Below are 26172 nucleotides of genomic sequence, written 5' to 3'. Positions count from 1 at the left end.
GATACTATCGCATGGAAGGCCCGCCAATACGGTAAAATTAAGTTGAAACTGTCTAGGCAATTAAATCATTTAACTTTCCTGAAACGCTGCCGGGATAATAAGGTAATCCTGAACTGTGTAAAATTCAAGCACCGTTTTGTTTCGCAAAAAGCTTCCCATATATGTAACCTACACGTTGCTTCGCGAACAAATCACCGCCACGCAGTTTCTCTTAGTGGACATTAACGAAGCTATTCATGCCTTCGAAGATGGCATGAATAGCTTCGTTAATAGCCTGATTAACTTCGTTAATAGCCTGATTTTTTAATCGAAATTAAAAAAGAACTCTACCGTCAATCCAAAACTTGCTACCAACACCGTAATCAACCTTTCTTCAGTCACCCTGAAGCACTCAATGCGCTTTCACATGGCCACAGCTTCGCCATTGCTCCAAGAAAAATACCTAGTGAGGATATTATGATCCAGATCGAACCTGGAATCCGCCACCTTCCACATCAAATCGCTAACATTGTAAGACTGGATGTAGGTTGTGTCCTCTCCAAAGCAAGACCACTGCAAACCAACGAGGAATTTAAAGCTCTACAGGAAATGAGGAATAATAAATAATTAGTTATCACCAAAGTGGATAAGGGAGATGCAACTGTAGTACTTAACCAAAAGGACTACGAAGGTAAGCTTAATGCTCTTCTATTAGATCGGGCTACTCTCCCTATCAAATACAATCCCACCAACTCACAAATTAGAAAACTTCAGAGGCTCCTTAAGAAAGTCACTTCTTGGCCTGTAGAAGTTACCAACAGATTAAAGCCGTTTAACTTTATACCCCCCCCCCCCCCCCCGTATTTACAGACTCCCAAAAATACATAAAGAAAATGTGCCATCACGTCCCATAGTGGATGGCATTTATTCTCCCACATACAAATTAGCTAAACATTTGGCCTAAGAGCTCACACACTATACTGGCAACACGCCATGACACATAAAAAAAAAAAACTCAGCCCACTTCAAAGCCAGCATAGAAAACCTTTTACTCTAACATACTGATATAATGGTCAGCTTTGATGTCTCCTCCTTATTCACAAATGTCCCACTCAAAGAAACTTTAGAGCTAATCCAAGCTAAATTTTCTCCTGATATCTCAGCCCTATTTCAGTTCACAATGAACTCGGGCTATTTCATTTGGCAGGGAAAATTCTACAAACAAATAGAGGGGGACAGCCATGGGTTCACCACTCTCCCCACCCTTGGCCAATTTCTTTATGGAGACCTTTGAAGAAAAAGCTTTAGCCTCTGCCCCACAAAAACCAAACATATGGCTTCGCTACGTTGATGATGTGTTCGCTATTTAGCCCCATGGCTTTGAAACACTCCTCTCCTTCTTAACACACTTAAACAACCAACACCCCAGAATCAAGTTCACCCTGGAAAAAGAGGAAAACAACAGCCTCCCTTTCCTAGACACACTAGTCACCAACCAGATGGAACCTTGGTTTTCTTAGTTTATAGAAAACCCACCCATACAGGCAGATACATTCACCAACAATTCCCCCCCCCCCCCCCTCACAACAATATGGAGTGGTGAAAACACTATACAACAGGGCTAAACTAATCTGTTCTAACGACATGGTCCTAAATACTGAACAAAATCACATCCCCAACACTTTCTCAGCCAATGGATACCCCACAAAAAAAATTAAACCTACAAACCACCACCGTCCTCCCCTCCACAACAAGGATTACTCTAAATCCATCACCATTCCCTACATCTGAGGCACCTCGGAAAAAATTACCAAAATCTTAAAAAAAAACATGACCTGACCTCCTGTTATAGGCCTTACAGAAAATTGGCATCCCTTATCCGATCTACCAAAGACCAACCACTTCCCCTAGACCTATCTGGTGTATACCAGGTCCCTTGCAGATGTAAACTGTCTTACTTTGGTCAAACAGCCAGGAGAGCGAATATCAGAATTTTTGAACACAAAGACTACATCAGTTTTCACAAGTACAGCCATTCTGGTCTTGCAGATCATGCTCTGGATACAACACGCCACAGAATACGGTGGAAGAAAGCTACAGTAATACACCGTATCAAATACGAATTCGAAAGACTATTTATGGAATCGGCCTCATCCCTAAGAAACTCTCCAAACCTCAACAAATTTGGTTGTATGGGACTGCCCCAAATTTGGGAGGCTTATATATCAGCAGACCGTCAGCCCAACGGCCAAGAACACCTATTTAGCCTGCTAGAGGGCACCATCAGGACTTTTAGGAGAACAATAGCTTCAGCTCTTCATTCTCAGTTACTGTGTTGTATTGGCTACGTGCACGTGCCTTTTTTTTGTAAGTTCCTTTTGAAAATGGCAACATGACGTTGCCAAAAAATCGGAAATATTTATTAAGGTGTAATTTAATTTATATTCTTATCTACGTTGTTCAATTCCTTAAGTGATTTAGTAATATAACATTTTGTATTTATTGCTCAGAAAGATCTCGCCAGTTTTTTGTCTTTTTTGTTTCAGTCACCCCTATTATGTCGATCTGGTACTTATCTATTTCTTTGCCCATTCAGGCTTCTTATGTTGATACTACCGATCTTTAACGCTGGTGATGTTGAGTTGGAGTGTGCTTTCAGATTTGTTCCAGTAGCTGACTTTTCACTGTTCGCCCTGGTTCCCTGGCGAAAACAACGGGGGCCTTGTTTAACCAGGCGACGCCCCCCCCCCCTCCCAGCCAGCATGAAATTTTGTCATGTTGTACCATCATTTTGTATTTTGGTTTAACCAATGAGAATACAATTTGGTCAGCTAAATCCCAAATTGCCAGACCATCATCGTTTGTTCAGGATATACCCAACAGGGTGCATCATGAGAAGGTGGGGATTGGACATTAGGTCAGAAGCTGTTGTCGGTTCTTCTCATTCCTTTAAAGGCTATGTGGAGGTCTCTTCTCAGTTATACAGCTTTGACCCTTAAGCACCCCATTTATGAAATCAACTTATCCTGCTGCAGCCCTTACAGCACTGATTTTCATTCACTTGCCACCTGGTTTATATAAATATAAGCCAGCTGGCAAGTGAATGAATATAATATATTCAAGTAAAAATAACTAAGTTGAGTTTGCAAGTAAACTTGCTAAATCAATCATCCATCATCGTATTTATTCTGTTTATAACCACAACCTCAGATATAGTAACTAACCTATAGCTTGGAAAGCTTGTCTTGCACCACTCTTAACCTCTTTATCTCTGGATGTTAGTATGTTCTTCAAATAACCAAGTAATCTTATGTGTAATCTTGGATACCTTAGCAATGTGCCCTCTGAACTTCATCTCCCCTATCCACCAACATCCCCAAGTCTCTAGCCTTATCAATCTCTTGGAGTACCATTCCATCAAAGTGGTACATAGCTGGTAATCGTTTAATCCCAAAAGGCATAACTTGACACTTTTCCACATTGAACTGACATTTGTTACTTTTTGCCCATTTTGCCAGCTTATTTAAATCATCTTGCAAACTCTGAACATTAGCTTCATTTTTCATTGCGCTACCCAACTTTCTATCATCAGCAAACAACTAAATATCTCCCTTCAAGCCATTTCCTATATCATTTATGTATAAATTAATAATGGCCCAAGCACAGAGCCCTGAGGCACACCACTGGTCATTTGCCTCATTCTGCACTCTGCTCCTCCATGCATTACTTTCTGATATCTCTCTCTCCATATCACTAGTTTAGTATCTATCCCCATCTGCTCTAATTTGCACAACAGTATTTCATGGGGTATCCTGTCAAAAGCCTTAGCAAAATCCAGAAGTATCACTGTGTAGCCATTCCCCTTGTCCAACTCAGATGTCATTCTATTATAAAAAGTTAATAAATTGATAAGGCAGGATCGACCTTTAACAAAACCATGTTGGCCCCTATAGAGTATCGGTCTGATCCACCCATTCTTAAATTCTGTCCTTAACCAACTTTTCCAATACTTTTACCACCACTCCCGAGATGGTATGTAATTAACTACCATGGTCTTAGAGCCACCTTTATGCAAAGGAACCACTTTGCCTTCCTTCCACTCCCTAGGGACCATACCAGAGTTTAAACTTAAGTCAAATAACCGTAAGAGACGCTGACAATTCCTTTGCATATTTACACAACACCCGAGCTGATATTTCATCTAAAGCTTCAGCAGTGTTTGCATTTAAATTCTGCAATATACTAAATACCTCTGATTTCTTAACTTCGTTTCTCACATTAGTTATTGCTACAGGTACAGAGATATCCTCACTTGGGTGATATCCTCACTTGGGTGATAGACTTTTATAAAGTGATCACTAAGTAACTCTACTATTACATCTGAATTGGTCACTTCAATACCATCAGCACCCACTAAGGTTATCTTCCAAAGTCATTCTTCCTTTTACTTGCCACATAGTGGAAGAACTTTCGGATTACCCTTGATCTCTTTGTCTAAGGTCTTCTCATAATCTGATTTAGCTTTTCTTACAATGCTGGTAACCTTCCCAGCTTGCACCTTGTACTGCTCATGGGTGTACTGATCGCCTTTCTCCTTGTAAATTCTCCATAACATTTTCTATTTTTGCAGATCAAGCCTGATACTACTACACATCCATCTAACTCCTACCTTGTTATAATTACCTAACCTATAGTTCCGCATATATCCCTTCTTAAGAGAGAAATCCACAAATTTTGCAACCTCCACATGATCACTCTCATCAATTGGAGGTAACGAGGACACCTTACTTACCTCCAATTGATGAGAGTATATAGGATATACAGAGGATATATGCATAACGAGGACACCCTTACTTATGCATATATCCTCTGAACCTATGACCAGATCCAACACTCTCACACCACTAGTCTCTTCAGTTATGTGCTGTTTCAAGTAATTATCTCTTAGAAGGTGTACGAATTCCATTTCCTTTTTGCCACGTGATATTTCCTCCTTCCAATTGATATCACCATAATTAGAATCCCCCATAATAATCACTAACCCTGCACTCATTGCACTAATTTGCTGATGCATGAATTCAATATCACCACCTGTACCCCCTGGCCTATAACAGCAACCAACTGTATATTTGGTTGTGTTGGTTACTATTTCACACCTGATCACCTCAGATGAACTATCATTCACACATCTATCCTCTTGATATACTACTTTCTTTGGCTGCAACGCATCAGCTATCATCAACAGTACTCCCCCCCCCCCAATCTATCTTCTCTATGCTCCCTGAAAATACTGTACCATCGCATTCAATTCCAGTAACCACATCTTCTGCTGACAGCCAAGTTTGCCTACAACTAATGCCTACAACTTTTGGTGAGATTGCACTGACTAATGCCAAAAATTCTTCCCTCATATTTCGAATGCTTCTTGCATTAGTATACAAAAATTGCAGATTCCCTTTAGTTTTTGTACCAGCTTTAGAACTGATATATTCTACTAATTTCAGTAGTCCCATGCCGATTTTTATCCATTCTGTTTTTCAAATTATTCTGCAAAAAAGGATCAACAAATATACATTTACTGCATAAGGTTCTCCCTCTTACACTCAACCTTTTCAATTTTAGTTTCCCTGCCCAATTTCTTCAACTTGTTCAGAAAACAGTAAGTTCTTCCAACGCTTATGACTTTCCATGTTCAGATGCAACCCATCTTTGCATACTTCAAACACACTCCAGACCTCTTTTTTTTGCACATTCTTGCAATCATATCATTCATTATCATCGCTTGTCTACTTAACTCATAATTGTCAAAATGAGGCAGCACACACACTATCCTCACTTTGACACTTTTCTTCTTCCCAATATCTAACAACATTCTTAAATCTTTTGCTACCCAATTAATACTACCACTCAGGTCATTTGTACCCAAAATAACTATCATTTTTTCTGTATCATGTCTCTTTATTGCTAAAGTCACTCTCTCTGTTGTTCTGCCAGACAAGCACTCCTCAGGCATACTGCTCTCCATACCCTTAATCTATTAACTCACCATATATTATACCATTCATAACTCCATTCAAACCCAAACAAGCATCACTCATGGCCTCATTTTCTATACTATTCAGTGTGACTCTGAATTTCATTACTTTCCCTCAACACTCTTTTACTTACTCCCTCACTTTCACAACATCTCATTTCTTCTAGACCTCTTGTGCTTTCCTTCTGTTGACTTCCGATCACTTCATCATTCACCAAAGTCTCTCCCTTACTTAAACCTGTTCTAGTTACTTCATCTAAAGTAATCTCCATAGTCCTAATTTCTATTCAACACATTTAACTCAGTCTTAATATCCTGAACCTCTTTACTGAGCACTTCCAATTCCTCTTGCAGGAGATGAAGGTCACTTTTCATTTTCACGAACTCCTGCCAATGCTCTTCTGCTACGGTCCTGATGTTTGCTTCCATTCCTAATTGCTCTAATCTATCTAAACACTTTCACATACATTAATGTTTTCATTCTTCTTGTTTATCCAGATGGTCCACAGATCTTTCACATTTTTCGATGCATACATATAGCAGTTTCTGCAATGCATCCACTGCAAAAAATCCAAGGCAGAGCTAGACTTTCATACAGAAGTCCTCCATGCAGCTGACGTACGTTTCTTTATGGATGCCATCTTTAGACGCTGAAACAAACAAGTGGCGAAAACACAATATAAACAACAAAGTTTCAACAATAACACCACTGAAGGACACTTGTATCCAACTGAAGTATAACTGCAGCATAATTTGAGACAAAAAGCCTCACTATACTTTAATTTAAAAACACTTTTTCTAGCATAGCTCAAAACGACCACTACGTTCACTTGTGACACTAGCGCCCAAATGCAAGTTATTAACATTCCCTTTATAAGGCATTCATACTTCCACATTTGGATTCCTGTGCTCAAATCTGGTCACCTGGACTTGGAGATGAGTAGGTTGTTTAGAGGGTTCAGAGGAGAGTGACTAAGTTGGTGAGTGATGTAAAAAAAAATTTCCCTACATAGATAGATTGAGAGCTTGTGGATTGCAGAGGTTGGTTGATAGGTGGAGAAGAGGGGGATATGATAGACACATTTAAATTACTAAAAGCTTTTATAAGATTGATGCAGAGGAAATATTTCAGCTGTGTGATAGTGATGGAAGAACAAGAGATCCCTGAAAATTAAGGAAAAGCGTGGTTAACAAGGGTGTGAGAACTAGATTTTTTGCTTGGAGGGTGGTGAATGAGTGGAATGCATTGCATGACTCAATTGTGAGTTCTTCATCTGTAAATGAATTCAAGAAGTGTGATAGATATTGTTTTGATAGTTTGGGTCTCCTGCGATGAGTACCGACTCCATGGAGATTCCCGTACTAATAACAACCTTTATAAACTTGTAGTGATTTTCAGTAGAGAATCATCCATCATCGTATTCTGTTCATAACCACAACCTCAGATATACAAGCTAATCTATAGCTGGAAAGCTTGTCTTGCACCACTCTTACAGTGACACTTAAAAGTATGCTTTCTTTTTGCTTCTTTGAGTCTGTTCATTACAAGACTCATTAAACAACAGCATTGTTATAGTGTAGCATACTAATATGTTATTGATTTGATATATTTCTTTTTTTTTTTTCTTCTATAATTATGTTGAAGAATACTTGTTTTTATCTCTTTTAATACAGATGTCTGGAATATTAGATCCATGCCATTTTGTAGCTGTAACCAGTACAAATGCTGCAAAAATTTTCAACATTTATCCCCGAAAGGTAAAATCTTTCTTTATTATTAGCAGTTAATTGAATTAAAAGTTAATCTAAAAAGTCAATAGAAAGAACTCTGTGAGTTGTGTATTTTTATTGTTTAAATTGTCGTCTTTGTAATTTGAATTTCTTTCTGCTTTCATTTCATAACAAAGTACAGTTGACCCTTGAAGAATGCGGGTTTGAACTGCGTGTGTTTTTTTTTTTTTGAATAAATATATTGGAATTTTTTTAGAGATGAAAAAAATTTGCAGATAAACCACTTAGCTTAGAAATATCGAAAAAATTAAGAAAAACTTAGGTATGTCATGAATGCATAAATTATGTGGTGAGATGAGGCAGAGAGCAAGGATTATGAATGATATGCTGGCTGAAATGTGGGAGTACAGTTTATTAATGTGTGGAATGAGTTTGAAGGATGAAGTGAACAGTATAGGAGCGATGGACTGAATTTGAGTGGTTATGGTGTGAATCGCTTGGAGAGATTGCTGCTGGAAGGTAGAGAAGTGAGTACAGTGAGAGAGAATGAATCAGATCAAGTGGGAAGTGATGTGGAAGAGGCAGAAGAGTAAGACAGGAGAGATTGAAGAAGTGGTTATGAATGAGGAAGTGAGTGGTATGAGTATAGAAAATGAGAGAATGGGTGTGCAAGAGGAGCAGGGAAACGGGAAGGCTCAGGGTGGACAGGGGTACACAGCGTGAGAAAGATGACCTGGGATCAAGAGGAAACAGTTGGAATTGAAAAGGGTTTTAAAATGAATAAGCAAAAAGGGAAATGGTCCCAGTCGAGCATGGAGAGATCACATCGAGTGAATGGTATCAGTGGAACTAGCCGTAGATCCAGAAATGAGCTGTTCTGCTTGTATACAAATGCTAGAAGTATAAGAAACAAGGCAGATGAAATGGTTGCATTAATTGCGTCTGTTCACCCAAAGATTGTCAGAATAAGTGAGACATAGTTGGAAGAGGAATTCATCTTGACAAGAATAGAGATGGAAGGTATGATGTGTTTCGTGAGAATAGAAAGGGTAAAAAGGGAGGAGGAGTGTTATTGATGATAGAGAAAGAGTTATGTCCATACAAAGTAGAGATGCAAGATGGAAATAGTGCCAGTGGTTTTGAGGCAGTATGGTGTGAGATAGAGGTGAATGGAATGAAATACTTGGTTGGATGTTGTTATGGACCAGGTAATGTGGATGGTGGTGATAATGAAATGTATAATCAAATTAGCCAAGCAAATAAAAGGGTGATCATTATGGGCGATTTTAATTATGGCAATATAGACTGGAATGATGAGATAGCAACTGGAAGTAAAGAAAATGAGTTTTTGAGGGATAACTACCTCAGACAGTATGTAACAGAGGGCATGCGAGGATTGATGGTTTGGATTTGGTCATCTCATCAGAGGATGTAATTATAAATGAGGTGTCAAATCATTCACCAATTGGTGAGAGTGACCATGAGGTGATTACCTGGGTGGAGTTGCCAGCAGTGTGAGGACCTCTGTGAGAAAAGGATATATGTGGAACTACAAGAGGAGTGATTATGAAGAGCTCAGGAGACAGCTTGCAGGTGTAGCATGGAATGAGGAGTTAGCTGGAAAAGAGATCAATGCAGTTTGGGGGATTTTCAAAAACTATCTAGTAGATGCAATGTCTAAATGTATTCCAAGGGTGAGAAGGTTAAATAAGGTAGGAGTGAGATGGATGAATAAAGAGATTAAGCATATGATACAGATAAAGAGAGCGTTGTGGAGGCAGCATAAGAGAAGTGGAAATAACCAATTCCATGAGGTCTACAAAGACCAGGCAAGGAGGGTGACTTAGTTGGTGAGGGTAGCTAAAGAGAGGTATGAACAGCAGTTAGCTAATGAAGCCAAAAAGAATCCTAAGGAGTTCTTTTGATATGTAGCCAGCAAAAGAAAGAATGATTATGGAAAGATGACATTGATTGGAGAAAATGGTATAAAGACAGCTGTTGTGGAATGTGTGGTGGAGATACTTAATGAGCAGTTCATAACGGTCATGGAGAGATTGAGAGCAGTAGACGATGGGGAGGATAGACTGACTGCAAGTGAGCAAGAGGTGTATGGGGAGTTGAGTAAACTAGATGTTAATAAAGCTGTGTGATGTTGAAAGTTTATTTTTCACTTGGTTAGACTATAATAAGTTTAGTTTAATCCTTTATCCAAGTGTGAACAAAGATAGGAGTGATGTTAGCTTGGTCCACCTAAGTACTACCTTACTCCAGTCCTGAAGTATTTTCAGGTGCAAACTTTGTTTGCTCACACTTGGATAAAGGATTAAACTAAATTTATTATAAAAGCTGTGGGACTTGATAATATATCACCACGTATTCTGAAGGAAAATGTGCCAGGGAGTTGACACCTGCCTTGACATATTTTTTTAATGAGTCTTGCACTCGGTCAAGTTCCTAAGGAGGGTAAGATTGTGCCACTTCATAAAGGAGGTATCGAACTCGAGCATCAAACTATAGGCCTATCTGTGTGTCAGGTGTTGTGGTTAAGTTGTTGGAGAAGCTTAGAGTTGGGTTGACAACAATGGTATTATCATTGATGGACAGCATGGATTTGCTAAAGGGAGGTCATGTTTTAGTAATCTACTTACTTGTTACAATAAAGTGACTGCTTCCTTTGACAGAGGAGAAGGATACACAGTAATATACTTGGATTTCACAAAGGCTTTTGATAGAGTACCTCATGATAAATTGATAGTCAAACTAGAGCAGATGGGGTTGGATATTAGATTAGTGCATTGGATTGGAAACTGGCTATCTGATAGGTATCAACAAGTTGTGTATGGGGGAGCAATATCCAAGAAAAGGAAAGTTGCTAGTGGAGTGCCTCAGGGGTCTATTTTAGGGCCATTCACCAATGATATTGGTGAAGATTTGGATGGAGATATTCAGTTATTTGCAGATGATGCAAAGTTGGGACGAACCATGAAGTGTGGTGAAGATGTGGTCTTATAAGAAGACTTGAATAAATTGAATGATTGGGCATGGGGATAGGGATGCAAGTTCAATGTTGCAAAATGTAAGGTTTTAAAATTTGGAAAACAAAGATGGGATGCAGAATTTATGCTTGGTGAGGATATATTGTTGGAGGTGGAAGAAATAAGAGATCTGGGGTTAATAGTGGATAAGGATCTGAAATTTAGGGAACACATAGCCGAAATTGTGAAGACAACACAAAGGCTTCTGGGAATCATGCAGAGGACACTAACGTGTAGAAGTAGGGAGATTCTTGTTCCGTTGTGTAAGGCTTTGATTAGGCTGGACTATCGTGCCCAGATTTGGTTACCTGGTTTTCAGAAGGATGAAGAGATGCTAGAAAGGGTCCAAAGGTGACTGACTAAGGTAGTTTCTGACCTCTGGAATGTCGAGTATGAGGAAAGATTGAGAAGATGTAATTTGCAGAGTGTGGTGGACAGGAGGAAGAGGGGAGATATGATAGAGACCTAGAAGTTGGTAAGGGGTTGTTTTAGGATCAATGCTGGAGAAGTTCTACAGAAAATAGTGGGAGAACCAGAGGTCATCCCTGGAAACTGTATAAAGAGGGTGTGAGTAGGGGAGTGAGAGGCAGGTTTTTTTCGTGCAGAGTTGTAAATGATTGGAATGCCTTGCCTGAGAGTGGTGTGTCCGCAAGGAGTTTGAATGTGTGCAAGGCACGGTATGATGAGCTGTGTATGTGATAAAAGGACCTCCCAGATGTCTTTGACTCCATCAGGTCTTGGGGTAATAATAATAATATGGAGATACCATAAGCTGTTTTATCATTTACTACCATACAAATCTATTATAGAAAAGTTAAAATTTATCAAAACGTATGCACACAACCACTTACAGACTGTACATAGCCATTCGCAGTTAAGAGAAATGTGAACAAACATAAAGATGCAGTGTTAAATCATAATCACATAAAACAACTTAATTATTTTATATGTGTTAATTAATTAACCATGTTTCCAAAAAAAAAAAAAAAGACATTAAAAAAATAAATTTATAAGTGAACTTTTTCCACAGAATTAGTAAGTTATGATTTGATCCATGGCCAATTCTTTTAATTAAATACATATAACTTATGACGAAATTATCTAATTTCACAATTCACATGAACAATGTAATGAAGTAGTTTTCATAAATTAAGTTTTTTCTAATACAAGTAATTAATGCTAATTAATTTAACTTAATTAGTTAAATTAATTAGCATTAGTTACATTAATTCATTAGTGTATAGGCTAGACTACCGTGAAGAACTTGCATCAATTGCACTAGGCTACCACAAAGCAATCATATTTCTGCTTCTTTGTTATCAATGCATGAATCATTGTACCTGTAAATAAATATGAATAATTTCTTTTTCTCCTATTATCTTTTCATTTTTGATGTCTAGGGTTAGTAATATGTATGACATCTATAGTATTTTGTATCATATAAGACAGTATTGATGTAGGTATTGATAGACATACAATTCATCTTGCAAACTTATGACGTAAACTTATGGTATCAATAAATACAGTATGGTACTGTAAATGTATTTTATTTCTTTATGATTTTATTTAATAACATTTTCTTTTCTCTAGCTTACTTTATTGTAAGAATATTACAAGAATAATACATTCATACTATATTCTTACAATATGGTGTTAAGTGTTAATCGACAGCTTATGTTATTGGTAAGGTTTCCGGTCAACAGTAGGCTATCAGTAGTTAAGTGTTTTGGAAGTCAAAAGTTAAACTCGGATTTTCGAACAATGCACGTGGAGGGGGTCCCTAATCCCCGTGTTATTCAAGGACCAACTGTATAGGAAAATTCCTGTAGTAGATTAGGCATATAAAATTGGTTATCAGGTCAGGGTCAGTGAGATCCTATTTTCTAGTGCCTTATGGCAATTGAAAGTAGGATCTCACTGACCACATTAAATTTTAAGAAGCAAGCAAAATTTTGATATTGCCATCAAGTGATAATTACTTGTATTAGAAAAAACTTAATATTTACGAAAACTACTTCATTACATTGTTCATGTGAATTGTGAAATTAGATAATTTCGTCACAAGTTATGTATTTGATTGAAAGACTTGGCCATGGATCAAATCATAACTGACTAATTCTGTGGTAAAAGTTCACTTATAAATTTATTTTTTGAATGACTCTTTTTTTTTTGGAAACATGTTTATTAATGCAAAAAAGTCATAAGAACTTCCAGATGAAACAATATTAAATCATATTATTAAAAAAAAAAATGTAATTTACTTGTGCATCACGGATATATCCATTGAGTACAACAGCAGAACTGTAAAGGCCAAGCACAGCAGAAGGCTGAGTAATCTGTCTGTGAAATGTTGATGAGTACTGTGTGATCACAGATGAAAGACCCCTCGACACTTCTGCATATGTCAGAAGAAGGCGAATCCATTCCAATAATAGGGTCATCAATGCATTTTGTGGGATGAGTGTTTATTATTATACGTTTGAAAATTAGCTTTTCTTTTATGAAAATTCTGGTTTTTAAAGTGGTAACTATTTTGCTTGTACCACACTTGGAAAATTTACGTATAAAGCATGTGATTTTGCATATTGGTAACGAATTTGTACATTGCCTTATTCCTTTCTCCCCTTCAACATGAATTAACTCTTCTTGGCACATTGCCAGCTGAGAGGTCTGGCATCTGTGGTCAGAAAGTACCTCACCTACACTCTTGTCCTTGCTCTGTTAACTAATAATTAATAAATTATAAATTGTTGGCCTGATTGAATAAGTGGATAGTATACTAAGAGGCTGCTGGGTTGAATCTCACTTTGGACCAGAATGTTTTTGGATTATTATTAATGTCAGACCCCCATGGAGTAAAAGACTATTGCTGGAGGCACACTGTTGCACACAAAGCTCATCAAACCATACTTTAAATTCATTCAATGTATCTACATTCACTGCAAATCATTCCACTCACCAACTGCTCTCCATGCAATGAATCTGTTTCTTACACCCACCTGCTCACACCATCTCTATACAGTTTCCAAGGATGTCCCCTTTGTTCTACCCCCCCCCCTTTCCTCATTCTGTGAAATAGTTCTTCCACATTAATCTGGTAATAACCCTTTACCAGCTTAAATATCTCAATCATATCCCCTCCCTTCCTCCTATTCAAAGGCTTTGCAAATTACATTCCTTCGATCTGTCTTCATATCCCACATCCCAAAGGCCAGTTATGACCTTAGTCAGTCTTCTCTGGATGCTTTCCAATATATTCTCATCACCATGAAAACCAAGGGACAAAATCTGATGCAATAATCCATATGAGGCCTAATCAAGGCCTTATACAATGGAAGAATAAGAACTTCTTTATTTCTGCACATTAAGGTCCTCTGCATTATTGCCATTATCTGATGTCACGAATTCGCAACTTGTGCACTTCAAATCCTTTTCCAGCACCACTCCAAGATCTCGTCTCCTCAACTTCCTCCAAAATTTCTTTATCAAGTATATAATTTGCATACAGTTTGTGCTGTTAAACTTCAGAATCTTACACTTTGCAACATTGAATTTACAGTTCCATACTTTTGCACATTCATACAGTCTATTCAAATCCTGAAAGGCCACAACATCTGTTTGCATCATCTGCAAACAGTTGTATATCGCCAGTTAAACTCATCCCATTATCATTAATATACAAATTAAACAATGGTCTAAAAAAAAAAACCTGTAGCACATCACTAGTGACTTTCTTCTCTCAGGATGCTTATACCTGCAGTACAACTTACTGATACTTCTATCTGAGAGCCAGTTGCCTATCCAACTCACTAATCAATCATCCAATTCCATCTGCTTCAGTTTAGTTACCAACTTGTGGTGATTTATCAAAAGCCTTTGCAAAATCTTCCTTGTTCAATATATTTGTCACCTTGTTATAGTACATAAACAGTTGGTAAAATGCAATCTCTCTTTAACAAACAAATGCTTTCAAGCACAAAGAATACCACTGTTAGCAACCAACTTTTGTATCCTATCTCTCATATCTCTGGTACCTTAACTACAACCCCAGATATACAGATCAACCTATAATTTGTAGCCTTGGCCTTATCACCATCTTTTGTGAAGTGGAATAGCTTTTACCTTCCTTCCACTCCTTTGGGACTTGGGTTGTTGCAAGACTCCTGTTAAAAAGGTTGGCCAAGGCTGATTCTAACTCCTTGGAACAAATAAAGAGGTTCTTGTTCTATAAATTAAAGATACCAAGAAATTATATACTTGGTTTAATCCTTTATCCAAGTGTAAGCAAATGAAGTGTGCACCTGAAGTATTTTCAGAACCAAGTATATAATTTCTTGGTATCTTTAATTTATAGTATAACCAAGTGAAAATCCAACAACTTTCTCTAATCCAGAGTAATTTAATAATAAGGTGTGACACCTTTTAGGAAACTTGTATATGAAAATATGACTTCTGCATTACTTCAATCTTAGTATCACCTCTGGGTCTGGCTCCCACTGAAGAGACCTCATTAAAGGATGAAGGGTCACTACCAGTCTGGGTATTGACCCTTCCCATAATGCATTATACATGTCTGCAAGGAGATGTACTTTGCATTATGGGATACTAAGGCAAGTGATGTGAAGTTTTAGCTGCCTTATACAAGTTGCCCTAGTCCTGAAAATACTTCTGTCCACCCATTTTCCTGTTCCTTGCATTCCTGTTCTCTCTTCACCTCTCACACTACTTCTATTTCCATCTCTTGCTTGCATTGCACACTGCACTTCCATCTAGCAATGCTTTCTTCAGTTCTCATTCCAAAGCCATTCAAATGAAATCCGTCACTTACAATTCCATTCTTCTCTCAATTACGTGCTATACATTCACAAACTGCATTCCCTTCCCCTCACACAGTTCTGCCTGCATAGCATTCGTGATTCTTGCTGATGAATTCAATTCTCTTAAACCACACGGTGTTTTAAGAGAATTGAATTCATCAGCAGTCTCTTTAAAGAGACTATCTTCACAATGCTCCATCTAGTTAATGGCAAGGGTAGGAGGGAGAGAGAGATTGGACTACCCATACCTATTCCATCAATTTGTTGGTATAATTTGTCTTTTACACTGAAATAACCAGAGTGGATTATAAAGTCAAAAAGTTTAATAATATCAGGAGGAAAATCTTGTTTAAGTAAGTTTATAGTGTCTGTCAAAGGTATGTTTGTGAAAAGAGTACTATATCAAGACTGAACAAAATATCTGAAGGTTTCTAAATATAGATTAAAAACTTGTTTTTAAATCTATGAAGTTCTTGGCATGAGAAATATTTTCCAGTAAATGAAGATAATGTAGACAAATATTTAGAAACTTTATTATATATGGGACAGCTGATACAATCTACTAGTGGTCTTAATGGAACATCTGGTTTATGAATCTTGGAAGACCATGTAATCTAGGTGGATGAACAAGAAAAAATTTTAGTGTTTTCTTTAATGCTTCATCCTAACTGAAAATATTATCAATTTATTGACTTTAGTAATTTTGGTAGAAGTTGGATTAGATTAATTCTCTAAAAAAAAAAAAAAACAGAATAATAATTTTATTATTACTTGGGCAGACAAAGGCAAAGCAGTTAAGAAACAGTTAAGCAATTAAGGCATACCGGATAAGAAAGAATATTTTAGAAAGATTTCCTTGCAACTTCTTTATTTATTCTCTCTCTCTCTCTCACTCATTTGATCCAACTTCTGGCATTGAGTGGCACTTTTTGAAATTGATTTTTTTTATTGTAATTTTATTTTCTGTTCCATATTGTTGTTATTGAGATTATTAAGTTTGTTTATTTGTGATTCAGTAGGATCTCTGGAAATGCATCTATAGGTGGTGAGATCATGAATTAGAAGGTTATGCTTTCTAAAGTACAGTCATACCCCGAAGTTACACGGTAGGTGGGACCAACAAAAAGCACGCAAGTCGAATTCGCGTAACTCTGGGTATAATTTTGCATGTAATTTATATATACAAACATACAAAATATTAGTTAATTGGGACCAAAGGTTTACAAAAACACCTATATTTTTTAAGAAATATAATCATAATTGTAGTTTTTCATACATAAAAGAAAGTTATTTCAATATCGATGGTTTCATAAAATCTAATACATTCGTCTGATGGCATAATGTCTTTTTCTTGTCATGCAAAATTTCTTCATAGCAAGCTAATGATTTTTTTCTTCCTTGCTTTGTGGCTACAATTCATTCCTCGTTAGAATCTATGTCCTCCAAAATCTGTAATGCTTTCTTTTATGGTTGTTCTTACTGTGGATTCCTGTAGATCGAACTTCTTTGCTAGCTCACAAATTTTCATTCTGCCTTCAAAATCCTTAATGTTGAGTTTTGTTTCTAAAGTCGATGTTTTTCTTTTCTTGCTAGTTGTAGAAGATTCGGGCTGGCTTCTTTTGGAGGACATTATTATTTTTTATGCGATAAAATTTTTATCAAGAACATAACATTAAACAATCGCAAGGTTTGTAGACTATAAAAATCATGTATGAATGGAGACTGTGCGAAACACATCAGTGCTTATTCACAGCATGTGCGACACTGGCAAATGCGGCCAGCACCGGAAAGATACGACTAGTGGTGAGGCATGAAGAGGGACGGGAATACATACATATAAGAAAAAACCGCGTAACTCCAGATTCGCATGTCGGGGTATGACTGTAGTTATTTTAATCATGAACCACAACTGCATGCTCTTTGTTAACTTTCATAATCACTGTTCTTTTGATTTGAAAAATTGTTGCATTAAAAACTGTTGTAAATTATCCAACCTATAAACTCTGAAAATGATTGTCAAATCCTCTCTTTAATTTACAAGTGATTCTTCCTCTTTCTTTAAATTCAGTAGATTTCCAGAATAAAATATCAAGATTATCTTTACAATCCACAGATCTTTTAATCAGGTTTGATGTAGTTTTTCTTCACAAACACCTTACTGTTGATACAATAGAATTATTACTCCACGATTTTCCTGCTGATATTCTAAAATTATTGGAATTTGTCATAAATTCAGGTTACTTTAGTTGTCAAAACAAACAGCAAAAGCAGACAAAAGGAACTGCAATGGATCTCCTATTTCATCTACTCTAGCAAATTATTTTATGGAATGTTTTGAACAGCATATTCTTAATGTTTTTTTTTTTCTCCTAAGTCATCTGTTTGGTACAGATACATTGAAGTTTTTGCTGTGTGGATCCTGTGTGAATAGTGAATTTCTTGAGAAAATTAATTCGGTAAACTCAATAATTAAGTTTATACTCAAAGTAAAAGATAACAACTGTCTCTCCTTTCTGGATGTTCGTATTCTACATTAATCTAATGGCAATTTAACAGTTCTCAGTATACAGTAAACCAATTCCTATTGGTAAATATATTAATGCTGCTTCTCATCATTACTCCTATCAAAAATTTGATGTGATTAAAACTTTAGTTCACCATATAAATAAGGTATGTTCTACTGATTATCTTATAAATAATGAATTGTCATTACATCAGAACTCCTTTCATCTGTAATGGTTATAATACAAAAATAATTGATTAAATAATCAATAACTGTGGCATCCTTCTTAATCCTGATTGAAAAGAAGTTTCTAGAATTTAATTTCCACATGTTAAAGGATTATCAGAGAAAATTGCAAGACTTCTTCACCAGATTGACTTATAAGTTTCTTTCTGTCCAGTTCATAAACTAAGTTCCTTTTTTAAGCCTCTTGATTTCTCAATTTTGGGAAATCATCCTAAGTAACACAACTCATTCTTGCGTTTCTTAATATTGTAATTATTTAAATTTATTTCTTTGAATTCTAATAGTTGTAGATGGAATTATCCTCCTGCAGTTATTCGTGTGTAGAGGCTTAAGTGCTGTGAGGACATCATGTTGGAGGCTTAATGGATTTTTTACAACACTCAAAAAGGATTAAAATAGAATTTAATACTTCCTATATTTCGTCCTAGTCACTAGGACATCTATCAGGATTACAAAAACAACTAATGTAACATGCACACAAATATCATACAATACTAAGCTCAACCACGTGGGTGACACTAAAATCTTATCTAGGTGGAGCGCCCTCTAAGGGCAGTAGTAGGTGGCCCGGAATGTAAGGTGGGACCTCTGGTGATGAGTGTTTCCCAAATCTTCGGAAGCTTAATGCAACCTTATTTATTAAGATTTGGTTGGTTTCTGAGAGCTGCTGCTGCTTCTAAGAAAAGTCTCTCTTTCTTGAATTTGTTGTGGTGGAGCATGGTGGTTTTCTTCCATGATACCCTATGGGTGGTGTCCAAAACAAGGTCAACCAAGCCTGAATGACCATAGTTGTGTTTACAGATGTAAGACTTGTGTTCCTCCAGGCAGATGGATGCTGATCTGCCTGTCTGTCCAAAGTACGCCAGCTTACAGGAACAGGGTACTTCGTAAACTCCAGGCAGAGAGAGAGAGGAGGGAGCTGATCTTTCGTAGAACAGATAAGGATAGCAAGTTTGCGATGGGGCTTATATGCTGTGTGTAGGTTGTACTTTTTTAGAATCGTGGCTATTTTTTTGGATGTGCCACGGATATAGGGTATGGTGATGGCATTTTTAAAATCTTGTTGATGAGAAGGACAGGGAATGGGGGAGGAACTGATTATTTTTTTGATACTGTGATCGCTGTAGCCATTGGAGAGGAAAGTGCGGTTAAGCTCAGTAGTGAGGGTGGTTCCACTGGAACAAAGATTGTGGGCTCTCTTGGTGAGAGTTTTAATAATGCCTTATTGTTGAGAGGGGTGGTGGTGGTGGGAGAGTTTGTGAATGTATCTGCCTTGTGTGTGGGTTTTCTGTATACAGTGCAGGTAATTGTATCATTAGGCAGGCGTGTGACTAAGGTATCTAGGAAGGGTAACCAATTGTTCTTTTCCTTTTCCATGGTAAACTGGATTCTTGGATGCAGGCTATTGTTACATTATATTGTTACAATAGCCTATATCAAGAATCCAACCCACAAATCTTCAACCTATTCTCATAAGGTTCATTCCACAGATCTGCTATCATCTTGGTCACTCGTCTCTGGATCCTCTCCACTTCCTCCCCATCATGAAGAAACCCTGGCACCCATAACTGGGCACAGTAGGAAACAAGGACATATCAAGGAAACACTTGCACGAATATAAATTGCGTGAGCTCCAGGAGACCGAATCATTTCTCTAAATCTAGCAAATGTAGAAATAACTTTTGTATCACAGCATTTTTTGAGGAAGGCAATCCGTGCGCAAAGTTTACCTTGTAAAACCAATAAGTTTCCTAACTTGCTTGTTTGTTTAGTGAATTCTTCCCCGTGCAAGATAATAATCCAATATTCATTCTATTTTGGATCTTGAAAGAATTTTAGCTGTCCTGGATGATGAATTACTGGATATCGTTCTTTGTGTTTCTAAACAATCTTTAGTCCGTTCTTATGAAAAACATTCCTGCAAACTGATGCAAAAATATGAAGATCTTTGCAGATATTGCAAAGATTTTTAAATTTGTTATACATTCAGGATATTTCAGCTGGAAAAACAAGATCTATAAACAAGTTGAAGGAATTGCCATGGGTAGTCCTCTGTCTCCACTCTTGGCAAACTATTTTTTGAACCATCCAGAAAACACCTTGTTCTCATCCATCCATCCCCAACCCTCTCTTTGGTTTTGTTATGTTGATGATGTCTTTGCTATTTGGCCTCATGTGGAAGAGGAACTTACTACATTCCTACAACAGATTAATAGCTTTCACCCATGCATTCAGTTCACCATGGAAAAAGAAAAGGGTGGTAGTTTACCATTCTTGGACATCCTTCTTACACACACACACACACACACACACACACACACACACACACACACACACACACACACACACACACACACAGCCTCTGGTACTTTATCAACCAGTGTCTATCGAAAACCTACCTTTACTGCCAGATACATTCATCAAAAGTCTGCTCATCACACCTCTCAAAAAATTGGTGTTATCAAGTCTTTAATTAATAGAGCACATAAAAGTTTGTTCCTCTCCCTCAAGCTTACAACAAGAACTTTTCACTATCAAAAAGCTAATATAATTTACGACCCTAATACAAATCTAGCAGATAATTGACTTCTATGTTCCAACACCTCAGGATTCTTCAACAGACCATAGGGTTTCAATCCCTTATATTTCTGGCATCTCAGAACCGATTGACAGAATTTTGAAGAAGTATCATCTCAGTTCCGCATATTTTCCTATCAACAAAATTTCTCACTCTTTGCCATCTACAAAAGACAAACTGTCACCTCTGTCATTAGCTGACATTTACCAGATACCGTGTGAATGTAATTTAACATACTTTGGACAAACAGGTTGTTCTGTGGAAAAAAAGAATGAAAGAACATCATTATTATATCGAATACATGAAACCTCAAAAGTCTGGTCTGCCACAACATAGTATTGACATTAAACCCCATATCTAGTGGGATAAAGCTTGTCTTCTCCATAGATGCAAATTTAAATATGAATGTCTTTTCAAAGAAAGTTGTGAAGCCCTTTTACATTGGCGAAATTTGAATCAAAATGATTGTCTCTCTCTCTCTCCCCTAAAAGTTTGGGAGATTCTTATCTTATGTAACCATCAAAGAAATAGTTTTTAAGAATTATTTAATAATATTTTATTAATATTAATTTCTAGCACGCTGCAACAATTTTTAATTGGTAATCAACCGACTATTCTGTACTTTGTATTCCTTTCCTTTTAACTGTTTGTTCTACACTGATGTACTGTTAATTTCAGTACGAAATATTTGTACTATTATTTCATTAAAGTTAATTACTGTGGTTATTGTGTTGTTATTATTTATAGTTATGCCACGGGTACCTTTAAAGATATATAATAAAAAGGGTAATGCCATGGAATATAATATAATCAAAAAATGGAGATTATCCTCAGAGATCGTACTACTTGCATCCCACTAGAACACAATCCCACAAAAACGCAAGTTAAAAAATTAAAAATCTTACTTAAAAAAAAAAAAAGTATCCTCTTGGCCGCTATACATTACAAAAAAACTCAAACCTTTTGGTTCTTGTACCCCTGCGAATATACAGTTTACCAAAAATCCACAAACCTAATTCCTCCCTAAGACCTATAGGTAGATGCCACTAATGCACCATGCTACAAAGTGTCAAAGCAGCTGGCTAACTCTGACCCTGCTCACTGAACGTACCACATCCTATATAAAAAAAAAAAAGCTCGACCCATTTTAAAATCTTAATAGACAATTTAACTTTAAATAATACAGACATATTGGTAAACTTTGACATCACCTCACTGTTTACCAATATTCCCTTAAATGACACCTTAACACTCTAGAAAACATTTTTCCTTCTGATATCTTAGATCTCTTTTTCTTTGCCATCAATTCTGGTTATTTTTTTTGGAAAAACAAAATTTGCAAACAGATTGAGGGAAACGCAATGGGTTCCCTCCCCTCCCTTTCTCGCCCTCTCATGCCAATTTTTATATGGAAAATTTTGAAAAACAAGCCATAGACTCAGCTCCTCTCAAACTTTCTATCTGGCTAAATGTGTATATGATATGTTCTCTATTTGACCCAGACATATTAGACTCCTTCCTCAGTCACCTCAACAGCCTACATCCAAGAATCGAGTTTATGATGGAAAAGGAAAATAACAATTAGTTTACCCTTCCTAGACACTTTAGTAACACGCCTTCTTAATCGTAACCTTTCCTTCACTGTATATAGAAAACCTACTCACACAGGCAGATAATTCATAAACTCTCCCACCACCACCTTTCTCAACAATATGGCATTATTAAAACTCTAACCATGAGAGCCCACAATCTTTGTTCCAATGGAACTCCCCTTTCAACCAAACTCAACTCACTTTCTTCCAATGGCCACAGCGATTACAGAATTAAAAAAATAATCAGTTCCTCCCCCATTCCCCGTCCATCTCTTCAGGAGTTCAGAAATGCCATCACCATATCCTACATCCATGCCACATCAGAAAAAATAGCTAGGTCCATAAAATAAAAAAGTACAACCTCTACACATCTTTTAAGTCCCACTTCCCGTAAGCTTGCTACCCTTATCCTTTCTACCAAAGATCAGCTCCCTCCTCTCTCAATGCCTGGAGTTTATAAAGCTGGCTTACTTTGGACAGATAGGTAGATCAGCAACATCTGCTTAGAAGAACACAAATAATACATCTGCAATCATGACTATGGTCAGTCTGGCCTGGCAGACCATGTTTTGGATACAACCCACAGGATCTCCTGGAAAAAAACCACCATGCTCCACCATAGTAAATTGAAAAAAGAAAGACTATTTTTAGAATTTGTGGTGGCACTCAGAAATCAACCAATTTAAATAAATACAGTTGCATAAAACTTCCCAAAATTTGGGAAATATTATCACAGATCCCACCTTACATCCTAGGCCACCTACAAATGCTCATAGAGGGCATACCACCCAGGTAGGCCTTAGTCACCCACATGTTTCACTTAGTATTGTGTTGTATTTGAATATGTTACATTAGTTTTTTTGTAATCCCTGAAGATGTCTCAGTGACAGACGAAATATTGGAAACATTAAAATTAGTTTTGATCCTTTCCGAGTGCTGTATATATTCCATTAAGCTTCCAACATGATATTTTATTGTGTTTATTTCTTTTCAATTGTGTTGATAATGGCTAGGAAACCTAGCTGAAAATTCTACAAGCAATATATTTTTCCTAATGTAAGTGTTATTCCATTATTATATAATAATTTTATCATTGTTGTCTGCATATGCTTCTATATTTTTATCTATGAAGATTGATTATTCTCATGTATGTTGTTTGTAATTTTACCAGTATAAACATCAGATCATTTTCAGATATTAGAAAAGGCTGCAAATTTGCAGTTTATCATTATCTGAAAATTGAACCTCTCATCAATATATTCAGTTATTCAAGCATCCAGTCTCCCATAACCAAGGAGATTTGATATCATGTAACTTGTATTTCATTTTAAGTTATTTCTGTGTTTTCTTTATTGCTGATGCACATAAAGGAATTCTAACATTTAAATTTTCTAGGGCCGTATTCAAGTGGGGTCTGATGCTGATGTTGTAATTTGGGATCCCCATGCTAGCAGAATCATTTCTTCAAAAACTCATCATCATGCAGTGGATTTTAATATTTTTGAAGGTATGAATTGTCGTGGCATTCCTATTCATGTCATCTCACAGGGCAGACTTGCAGTCGAGGATGGGGAAGTAAGAATTATAATTTTTTATGTAAATTTATTTTTAATGTATTCAGCAGTTTTTGTAGTAGAATCCCATTTAATGATGTAGTGGTAGTATAAGGATATATTGGGCCATGAATAATCTTCCTGTAGAAGGAAGAAAAGCAGTTGCCTCCCCCCCCCCCCCCGACTTAACATTTGGGTATCTTTTTCTTTTCTTTTTGAGCTATACAGAAAAATATAATATGCTATTCACAAAAAGAAGAAATGATAGGCATTTTACTTACATGCTGCCAGACCAGGTAATATCCATTATGAGATAATCAAACATCTGTTATTAATTTCCAACAATCAACAGGTACACAGGTTGAACAGGCACAGTATTAACAATATTGTAACTGCTCAACAGTATATTCTGCAAGAACATTTTTCCAAATAGATGGCTAAAGGTGATTATTATTATCTTTTCCTAAGCCAGGGAAGCAATGAACTATCAGTGCTGCTTGTGCATGATTCTAGAAAAGTGGTCAGCTCTAATCTTTTATGGTTTCTGCATGGAGAGAATTTTTTTTTTTTTAGAACACAATCTGACTTCTGCAAATATCATTCAACTGGAAGCATCTATTTGAAATCTTTCGAAATCAAAGCTTTCTTTGATCTGGAAAAAGTATATGATACTGCTTAGAGATTTCGAAATTGAAAGCCCTACACAATTTTGGTCTCAGAGGGGGGAATCTCTTTATCAAAAATTTTTTATCCAACTGAATCTTGCACATCTGAGTAGGGACTACTCTCACTCTCTCCCAACGCTGTATCCACAAGAAGAGGGAGTCCAACAAGGTTGTTTTAAATGTCAGTTTTTTGTAATCAAGGTTAACTCGATGCCTGAACAACTTCTAACTGTAAGTAATGCTTTCTATGTGGATGACTTTTACCATCTTCTGCCATTCATGTGATATGAGGGTCATTGAAAGACAGCTGCAACAAACCATTGAGCATCTTTCAAAATGGGCACTTGTAAATGAGTTAAAATTTTCCCAGCAGAAGACAGTTTGTGTGCATTTTTGTTGCAGATGTGGTCTTCATCCCAACACATAACTCAGACTAGGACAAACTTTATTCCCAGTTGCACCACAAGACAATATTCTTAATGCTCATATCTGACAAGAAATCCAGCTTCCTCCCTCACATGCATAGGTTGCAAGATACTGCTGTAAAGCAATGACCATCCTCCATGCCTTATGTTCCATCTCTTGGGTTGATAGATGTTCTTTGCTTTGATTGTACCATGCACTGATTAGATCAAAAAACTTGATTGTGTCCCAAAGTCTATGCCTCTGTTGGAGAAAGTGCTCCATAGTTGGACCCTATGATGTTAGGATCCAACCATGGAGATCTATGATGACCCTATACATGTTAGGCTATGAGAATTGCGCTGGAGCATTTCAGACTTCACCAATCCCTAGTCCTTATGTTAGATAAATAAATTTCCCTTGTTGTTTCGACATCAACAGCTGTTTATTACATGTTAAGAAAATAAAATCCCACCAAAACCATCCCACATGGTCAAACTATTTTTCTCCCACAGTGGGAGAATCTGTACAAATACTAATCAGACTGCCACATGACCCTTTTGACCATTATTGCAACTTATTACTGGTCTATAACCAACTTATTATTGGTCTCTTTCTCTCTATTCCATAATGACTACCATTGGGATAAAACTTTGTCTGATGATCTGCCTGTAAGCAGTATAGGGGATAGGCAGATGGATTGTAAAAGCTTGAGAAATGAGATGACCTAGATGAAGTGTCTGTAGCCTAATTTCTCTTACTCTCAATGTGGCTTGTGATGCAATAGAAGTGCACATAAGACATGAGAGAGAGAGAGAGAGAGCTCCAGATGTTACTGCAGATCTAGACTTCTTATTGCCTGTAGAGTGCTCTGTGAATCAGTGTGTGTGTATGTATATATATATATATATATATATATATATATACACACACACACACACACATCTTTGTTAGCAATGCAATCTTTATGTAGTTGAGGGCAAGCTCTATAGCATACAGTTCAGCAGTGAAGTTGTTACATTCTAGTGGATCTGAGC

At 36.9% G+C, this 26172-nt stretch overlaps 1 protein-coding gene across 1 annotated transcript in view; it reads left to right on the top strand.

The window, feature by feature from the left end:
- The window catches only part of CRMP (Collapsin Response Mediator Protein), a 242908-nt gene that overhangs the window by 177231 nt on the left and 39505 nt on the right, over positions 1-26172 (top strand). Inside the window, exons 9-10 of the mRNA XM_090409720.1 lie at positions 7688-7771; positions 23911-24090. Coding sequence (XP_090265846.1) covers positions 7688-7771; positions 23911-24090 — 264 coding nt within the window. The remainder of the gene's footprint in view (positions 1-7687; positions 7772-23910; positions 24091-26172) is intronic.

The sequence above is a fragment of the Typopeltis vanoorti genome, chromosome 20 (assembly GCF_054136105.1).
Source record: "Typopeltis vanoorti isolate ZY-2024b chromosome 20, IOZ_Tvanoo_1.0, whole genome shotgun sequence".
In the NCBI taxonomy this organism is placed as follows: Eukaryota; Metazoa; Arthropoda; class Arachnida; order Uropygi; family Thelyphonidae; genus Typopeltis; species Typopeltis vanoorti.
The sequence above is the reverse complement of the archived record's forward strand: the minus strand, read 5'-3'. Positions and strand labels throughout refer to the sequence as shown.